Source organism: Conger conger, chromosome 10 (assembly GCF_963514075.1).
Source record: "Conger conger chromosome 10, fConCon1.1, whole genome shotgun sequence".
Taxonomy (NCBI): Eukaryota; Metazoa; Chordata; class Actinopteri; order Anguilliformes; family Congridae; genus Conger; species Conger conger.
In genome coordinates this window covers 2,615,582-2,625,000 of record NC_083769.1, presented here as the reverse complement: position 1 = coordinate 2,625,000, position 9,419 = coordinate 2,615,582, and the positions used below count along the sequence as shown (strand labels likewise).

At 44.1% G+C, this 9,419-nt stretch overlaps 1 protein-coding gene across 3 annotated transcripts in view; it reads right to left on the bottom strand.

Moving 5' to 3' along the window:
* The window catches only part of slc6a11a (solute carrier family 6 member 11a), a 57,263-nt gene that overhangs the window by 15,875 nt on the left and 31,969 nt on the right, over positions 1-9,419 (bottom strand). For all 3 annotated transcript variants that reach the window (XR_009709724.1, XM_061257002.1, XM_061257001.1), the window contains exons 5-11: positions 9,118-9,205; positions 8,090-8,222; positions 7,858-7,992; positions 7,182-7,285; positions 6,642-6,766; positions 6,277-6,389; positions 4,171-4,308 (exon numbers count right to left, since the gene is read on the bottom strand). Coding sequence is in view for 2 of the 3 variants with exons in the window: in XM_061257002.1 (XP_061112986.1) it covers positions 4,171-4,308; positions 6,277-6,389; positions 6,642-6,766; positions 7,182-7,285; positions 7,858-7,992; positions 8,090-8,222; positions 9,118-9,205 (836 nt within the window). In the remaining variant the exon portion in view is untranslated. The remainder of the gene's footprint in view (positions 1-4,170; positions 4,309-6,276; positions 6,390-6,641; positions 6,767-7,181; positions 7,286-7,857; positions 7,993-8,089; positions 8,223-9,117; positions 9,206-9,419) is intronic.

Below are 9,419 nucleotides of genomic sequence, written 5' to 3'. Positions count from 1 at the left end.
CCGCTGACCAGTTCGCATTCGGAATGCTTTTACTCTCGAGGTGATGTCCATAAGGCCTTGTCCCCCCTCATGCAGGGGTAAGTACAGAGCAGCTGCTCTGATCCTGCTTCTGCACCTCCTGGATCAGACCCCTAGGTGGTTGCGAAACTATAAGTTTGTGCCATAAGGTCGAGGCCACCAAATTATTGGCAACCAGAACTCTTCCCCTATAGGACAGCTGAGGCAGCAACCATTTCCATGAAGACAACCTGGCGCACACCTTCTCCACTACACCCTCCCAGTTTTGCTTCTGGAAACCCTCTGTTCCCCAAAAAGAACCCAGAACCTTCATCCCATTTCTTCCCCACCTGAGACCCTCTGGTAGACTGGGTGTTCCACCCTGCTGCCACTGCCCCACCTGCAATGCCTCACATTTCCCCCAATTTACTTTTGCGGAAGAAGCCTTTTCACATAAACCAAGACAATCAGTTAAAACCTGAACATCCCCCTGCCCTCTAATAAAAACCATGACATTGTCTGCGTAGGCAGACACTGTCAGGCTGGGGCTCTGAATGGCTCCTGGTAGGGTGAGCCCTGCAGGTTTGTCTCGCAGCCGGCAGAGCAATGGCTCAATCGCCAGGCTGTAGAGCTGACCAGAGATGGGGCAACCTTGCCTGAGCCCTCTTTGAACAGGGACTGGGCGACTCAACCCACCCCCAACCTTGATCATGCACCTTGCCCCTTCATACAATAACCCCAGCCATGATTTAAAAAAAACTCCCCAAAACCAAAAGCTTTTAACGTTGAAAAGAAGAAAACATGATCCACTCGATCAAAGGCTTTCTCCTGATCAAGAGATAGGATGCCCATGTTTAGTCCATAGATGTTGCACACATCTAATACATCTCGCATTAAAAATAAATTATCCATGATTGTGCAGTCAGGCACACAGTACGACTGGCCGCTGTGAATAAGTAGTCCCGAATAGTTCCTTAGTCTGTTTGACAGTACTTTTGAGAGAATCTTGTAGTCTGTGCAGAGGAGAGTGACGGGTCTCCAATTCTTCAGAAGTGCCAAGTCCCCCTTCTTTGGTAGGAGAGAGAGCGCTGCACGTTGCCAGGAAACTGGTAATGAGCCCCCTTGAAAACACTCCCTCAAGACCTCAAAAAAATAATCACCAAGACATCCCCAGAACTGCTGGTAAAAATTTGAGGTCAGCCCATCTATCCCAGGCCCCCGGCCTAGCGAGAGCTGTTTCACGGCTGTTGTGAGCTTCTCCAGGCTGAGCTCCTCCAGGCTGAGCTCACAGTCAAGGGTGTCCCGTTCCTCGGGCCCCAGCTGCGGCAGCCCCTGCAGCAGTTCTGTGGTGCAGTCGGGGTCACACTCCTGTGCCCCGTAGAGCTCAGTGTAAACTCCACCTCGTGTCTCCTCATCTCCGCTGGGTCTGTAGTCACCTTCCCACCAGGGAGGCAGACACACCATCTGTTTTTTTTGCGCCACCGATCGCTCCAGGTTAAAAAAGAAAGAGCTTGGTGCATCCGTTTCTTTGAGAGTCATGAAACAAGCCCTCACCACGGCTCCCTTGACTCTCTCCTGCAGCAAAGAACTCAGTTCTTTTCTTTTATCTTTCAACTCCTCACTGTTCTGATTGTCCTGGCCAGATGGTGATCTGTAAACCCCACTGGGTAGATAAAGCTTCCCAGTAACCCAGCCATATGAGTTGCTGTCACATATATTCTGTCCAGTCTGGCTGCACTAATTGTATTATTTACCATTCTAACCCATGTGTACTGCCTCGCCGCTTGGTGCTTGTTTCTCCATACATCCTCCAGCTCCAGTTCAGTAAGCAGACTAGACAGATATGTGGATGACTGTAGGTGAGGCTCTTCACCTGTCTGATCTACTGTGAAATCTACAGTACAGTTCCAGTCCCCTCCTGCTACTATGCCCCCACCATGGCTGCACTGTAACAGAGCCCCTCTTACCTCCCTGAGAACCTCTAACCTTTCAGATCCCGGATTAGGGGCATACACATTCAAAAATGAAAATGTTTTCCCCTCAATTTCTGCATTAACATCCCTTTCACCACCTCCACAGTGGATAAAATATGAATGTTTAAATTTGGGGAAAACAGAATTGCCACACCAGCACTGAAGTTCGTTCCATGGCTGAGGATACACTGACCCTCCCACCACAGGCCCCAGTCCACCTCATTAACTTCATCACTATGCGTTTCCTGAAGGAAAACGACATTTAACTTCTTTTGTTTAATGATTTCCGAAACTAAAGCCCTCTTCTGACTGTCCCTCCCACCGTTGATGTTTAATGACCCAATCGTTAAAACCTGCATATGGAGGTTAAGTAAAAAAGACAGAGAAGCAGTCAATGAAAACAGACAGAGGAGAGAAAACACTCTGCAATGCGTGATCATTTCCATTTTATTTAGTTTTCTTTTTCCCAATACTTCCGAATTTAGTCGCCTTCCTTATCGCCGTTACGTGTTAAGCGAAAGCGCTTTTTATCGCTTAGGAGATCTAACCCCACAATCTAACCCCACAATTTTCTGCAGTGCTGAGACCATTCTAATAAATTTTTCCTGATCGGGGAAAAAATCTTTCACATGAATTTGTTTCCCATATGTCTCGTCTAAAAATGTGTTGATTACCTCGAGAGAGTATACATCTCCGCCCTGAGATAAAGAATCAGATGCTACAGACATATCCGATTCTGACTCACATTCAATGTCTTCCTGTTCAGTAATCCTGCGTTTCTCAGCCACCAGCGCTTCAGACAGCACCCCCTCCCGAATGACCTGACTTGGCTCACTCGAGCTGGGCATTGCCTCAACTCCACTCTCCAGAGTATCAAGTACACCGTTCCCCCCAACTGACGTTTCAGCTGCCTCCGTCTCCTCCGGTACAACCTCTGCATCCCCCGATTGTCGTTTATTAATTAAAGCAGAAACAAACGTCCTACCAGCAGAATGCACTTCCTCCGGTCGCGCCTGTTCGCTGGACTCTCCCTCTTCCCTTCCCCAGGCCCTGCAGCCTGGGCTCCGGCTGCGTCGTCTCCCTGAGCCTGTTGTCTGCGCGGGCAAGCGAAGCGCTTATGACCCACGTCTCCACACTCAAAACACTTAATACTGCCGGAACTGGCATATATCATATCATGTTTGAAAGAAACATTTAACTCTTGTGTAGGGGAATCTAAAAACATGAACACCTGCCTCCTAAGAGACTGAACATGTTTAAGTTTCAGGTCTCTACATCCAAGAGGAACAGCTTTAATCGCGCTTGCAAACTTCCCGAAACACCGAAGCTCTCGCTCCGGCACCGCATTAGAAATAAAGGGAGGCACGCCTGAAATTATAATATAATAGCTAGCGGAGAGATCTGTACAAATGCATTATTGATAAAAACACCGCCCTCTATCAATCTGTTAACAAATTGTTCTTCTTTTAAAAACACTGCTTTGTTCATACGAGAGGCGTATGTTAAATTTTCATGCCCAACTTGTTCGCCTGTGGCGAGGAGAACCTCCTCCACTGTCGCCGATGGCTCTGGCACAACCCTCACGCCATGCCAGAGAGACAGACACACACACACACACACACACACACACACACACACACACACACACACACACACACACACACACACACACACACACACACACACACACACACACACCATGCCGGAGAGATAGGGACACACACAGACACAGACACACACACAGACACACACACAGACACAGACACACACACACACACACACACACAACCCTCACGCCATGCCGGAGAGATGGGGACGGCGTCTCTTTTGACGCCATCCCTACCGAACCGCGAGCAAACGAGACAAAAAGGCGACCTACCGGTTCTGTATGAAGTTTAACGAAAGTAAAGAGAAGCCGTCAATGGTGCATTCATGGAAAATCTTGCAAGAATAAAACTCAAAAGGGAAAAGAATAGGGGAAAACCCAACAATCGCTCTCACAAACAGCACCCTCACACGAACCCAACTCCCAGCATGCAGAGAGAGAGAGAGAGAGAGAGAGAGAGAGAGAGAGAGAGAGAGAGAGAGAGAGAGAGAGAGAGAGACATCACAATGTACATCTTCACTCGTAGTCACAGAGAAAAGATTGCAGAAGTAGATACAGGTCCAAGTGGAAGAGGAAAGACTGAAGTCCACTCACCTCTGTGACCATCACTAGACCAATTAAGAAGCTGATCACACTGATTAACAGGAGCAGGAGTTTGCGCCGGTGCCCAACTTGAAAGAAGGATGGGTACATGTCTGAGATAGATGTCACGAGAGCTTCTAATCCTACAAACTGAGCAAGAGAGAGACAATGTCTGAGATAGATGTCACGAGAGCTTCTAATCCTACAAACTGAGAGATCATAAATTAATTAATTAATTGTTAGGGGAATCACACTAGCATCAGCTCTAAATATGAGCACATATCATCCCATTTTATCAACATCCCATCATATCATCCCATTTTATCAACATCCCATCATATCATCCCATTTTATCAACATCCCATCATATCATCCCATTTTATCAACATCCCATCATATCATCCCATTTTATCAACATCCCATCATATCATCCCATCTTATCAACATCCCATCATATCATCCCATCTTATCAACATCCCATCATATCATCCCATCTTATCAACATCCCATCATATCATCCCATCTTATCAACATCCCATCATATCATCCCATTTTATCAACATCCCATCATATCATCCCATTTTATCAACATCCCATCATATCATCCCATCTTATCAACATCCCATCATATCATCCCATCTTATCAACATCCCATCATATCATCCCATTTTATCAACATCCCATCATATCATCCCATTTTATCAACATCCCATCATATCATCCCATCTTATCAACATCCCATCATATCATCCCATTTTATCAACATCCCATCATATCATCCCATCTTATCAACATCCCATCATATCATCCCATCTTATCAACATCCCATCATATCATCCCATTTTATCAACATCCCATCATATCATCCCATCTTATCAACATCCCATCATATCATCCCATTTTATCAACATCCCATCATATCATCCCATCTTATCAACATCCCATCATATCATCCCATCTTATCAACATCCCATGTGCAGGCAATTCAAAACTTCTCACCAAAATAAAGGTATCATATAACACCCATTCTACCCTTGCCACACTTGTTTCCCATTCTTGCCAAACTTATAAACCTCACATACTTCCTTAGGCCTACAACAAAACATCTCATCAAAACATTACATACAGTGGGCTCCAGATTTATCGGCACCCTTGATATGCTGTGTGCACCCTTTATGTGCACAAAAATGCTGTAAACTAATACATAATACAGTTGATGTAAGTTTTATTTTCAAACATGCGTAAAGCAGGGTGATTTATTAATGATTCAATGGAATCAAACACATTATTCAAATAAGTATTTCCCAAAAAAACAGGCTCCAAAATGATTGGCACCCCTGGTTTAATACTTTGTGCAAACCCCTGGGAAAGATGACAGCCGTGAGTCTTTTCCTATGATGTATGATAAGGTTAGACAACACATTTGGAGGGTTTTATTTCGCCATTGCTCCAAACAAAACTTTTCAGGCAACCAGATTTTCTGGTACTTTGTTGAATGAATTGTGCCATTGTGCCTATGGACCACTGGCAGAAAAACATAAATGACCCACCGTCATATTTGACAGTAGGTATGAGGTGTTTCTGCTTGCATGCATTCCATTTTCCTGCCAATTTCGAAGGTGTGTATGGCCAAAAGGTTCAATTTTGGTCTCATCTGACTACAGCACTCTCTTACCTTTGTTTACACTTTTATACTCTACTGAAACAGGAAGTGATGGAGCCCACTGTATACATGTATATATACTACCATTCAAAAGTATGGAATCAGCTTGTCTTTTTCTGATTTAATATATTCATTTTTATTTTTTTATTTTATTGTTCGTAGTCAAGCAGTTCACATCAGCAGATATTGTTGCACTTATGTTGATAGCATTAGCCAATAATGTTGGCAAATTATTTTCTTTTTCTTTTTTTAATAAATGAAAATTAGACATAATTTATTTTGCTTTACCAAAAACAGTATATAGTATTTAGAAAAATGCATATAAAAAATGCAACTCTATGAACCATAACTGAATATCAAAATGTTTCATGCACAGGGATTTTGAGGACCTTCAGTATGGAAATAAAGTAGCCTAAACTATGAGCAAATAAAGTTAAGTTACTGGTAGATAATACCTCGCTGTCAAGGCCCAACAGGATGATCATAACAAAGAAACAGACGGCCCACAGCTGGGGCACAGGCATCATGGCCACCGCCTGAGGGTACGCGATGAAGGCCAAGCCGGGCCCTGCAGAGAAGAAACCGCCGTTATTACAATGTGCTCACCCAAGAACAATATGGAAGAAACTTCAGAAGGAACCAGTGGGGGGCCTAGCTCAGGCTTTGGGTTCAAAGTGACCAAATGGTCAATAGGCAAGTTTTTAAATCAGATCAGTTTGTAATGATGTGGTTGAAAGTGGGGATTGAAACCAAGGACCAGTGATTAGTGGCTGGACTGCTGATATTTAGCTTAGGTCTGCTTTGCCTCAGCAGTTCCTACCTGATTCAGCCACCATAGAGATGTCCACTCCTTGTTCATGGGCCATGAAACCCAGAACTGAGAAGATGGCAAAGCCAGCCACAAAGCTGGTCCCACTGTTCAGCAAGCAAAGATACACACAGTCTCTGCAACACAGGAAACCCAATTCTGTCATAAACTCATAATTCAGCACACTGCGGTTTCTCCTCCATGGCCAATCCTGCGCTTCAGTCAAGGGTTGAGGGTTGCCAGATAAGAGCCAATGTTATTCCCAGAAGAGTACAGGTCCAAGGCGTGTCAGATTAGTCTCCATGTCATACCCAGCAGAGTACTGATCTGAGGGTTGCCAGAGTAATCTAAATGTTTTGTCTAGCAGACTCTGTTTAATTGATTAACCGATTTAACTGTTCCCAGGTGAGGCTGCGAGTAATAATACAATGACAAAAGATCCAACTCCCCTGAAATGTAATTCACACTGAAATGTGTCTGCCGTGTGTACCAATGCATGCTGTCACTGCTACTGATGTGTTGGTTTTAGCAGAGATGGTCAGATACACTCACTTGTAGCAGTCATTGTTGTACTTGTTGTAACTGCCCAGAGCTACCAGACACCCAATGCAAATGGCATAGGAGTAAAATATCTGTGTCCCAGCATCCATCCACACCTGCAATACAAACTCAATGGAGTCAATTGAGTTCCTTCAAACCACTCACTCACACACAAACATATTTGTCATTAAAGGTAGGGGAGAGCAGGGTAAGTTGTCACATGGGCAAGTTGTCACACTGTTAATTTATCCAAAATAAGAGGCACGACCTAAAAAATTGAATATCCATTTTGTGTGTTCTGACGTCAACTTCCTGTTTACACCTGGTCAAAAACACACTAATCTGAGGACAGTTTGCAAAAGTAAAAAAATGGCACATCATATTTTATGTAATACGAATACTTTTTTGGTACGAATGTTCAAAATAATATTTTTACTGTTTTTACATTTTAGAGTAGAGAAAAAAGTGTATTTTGATACCTTAGCTGCAGTCCTATGTTAATATATCCCTACTTATCACACATGTAAGTTTGGGTTTGTAAGCCATGTTGGGTCTAGGGTAAATAGGGAAGGTTGAGTCAGCTGAGGGGCTGTAAGCCATGTTGGGTCTAGGGTAAATGGGGAAGGTTGAGTCACCTGAGGGGTTGTAAGCCATGTTGGGTCTAGGGTAAATGGGGAAGGTAAATTACCTGAGGGTCAGTGAGCCGGGTTGGGTCTGGATACAGGTAAAAGATGATGCCATCTATGGCTCCAGGCAGAGTGAGCCCCCGGACCAGCAGCACCACCAACATCAGGTAGGGGAAAGTAGCAGTGAAGTACACCACCTGATAGGACAATATTGCTGAGTTCAGCACTAACCCACATAGCATAAATTAGCCTTCATTATTAGTCAGTATGAAGCCTTAAGCTGGGAGACTTCACCTTTCCTGTGGACTTCACGCCTTTCCACACACAGAAGAAGCAGATGATCCAGGACAGCAGGAGGCACAGGGCGAGCTCCCATCTTACAGTTCCCAACTCATGCACGTTTCCAGAGATATTCAGCACCTGTCTCCTGCAAGATGAGACAGACCAACATCGATTTATCTTGGATAACTCATTCCTGTGGAGTCTGTCTCTATGGAATCCACCTTTTTGGATCACATCTCTATTGAAGCCATCAATGTGAAATTCACCCCAATTTCCTGAAATGGCCTATAGCAGCTTCATATCCATTTAGGCTGACCTAATATTCACATTTGCTTAATTTATTTTGTGTTCCCTTTGCTTTTAACAGGGCTTAAGGGAGCCTTGCCTAATAACTGGGTCCTGTAAGCACATTGGGAACATATTCTTATACATGGACCAAGGAAGCATGTTGCACACACCTGAATAATCAGCTGAGAAGCTAACTGTCCAATTACTTTAGGGGACTATATGGGTTACCCCATATGTAAATACCATCAAATTAAAGGAGACAGTCTGCATTCAACCTCATTGATTCATTTTTAATCCAATGTGCTGCACTCTAAGTCATGCACAACCCGCACCTTGGTTAGGTACTGCAAAGTTAACCTGATGTTAGTCACCTCAATTATAAAGCTGCAGTGCTACCACAAGCTTGCATCATAACTGACAGCTGAATTGCAATCTCTCAAATTCACAAATCAAGATGCCCAAAATATATCATTCTGCTCGGTAAATGGTTGGCATTTATATAGCGCCTTTATCCAAAGTGCTGTACAATTGATGCTTCTCATTCACCCATTCATACACACACACACACACCAAAGGCGATTGGCTACCATGCAAGGTACCAACCAGCTCGTCAGGAGCATTTGGGGGTTAGGTGTCTTGCTCAAGAACACTTTGACACAGCCCGGGTGGGATTCGAACCCTCCGACTGCCAGACGACTGCTCTTACTGCCATTGTCGCCCCATTGTTGCTTAAGACATTTTCAATAACTTACTCCCAGAATTCCTTCAGTGGTGAGGTTGCATTTCCTGAAAATGTCCAGTTCCCAGAGAGGTTCTTCTGACTATATTCAACACAGGATTCTATTGGGTTTGGAAGACAAAAAATGAATAAATACATGCGTAATTATAGGGTCACAATATAGCTGTGCCTGATGAAGAGGAACAGCTTATTCAGCTGTTCTAGAACATAACATCAGAATATGGAATGAGGAGAACATCGTATTCAGCGCATCAAGAACAAAATACCATAAATAATGAGAACAGGCAATTCACTCCATCTAGAACAGGGATGGGC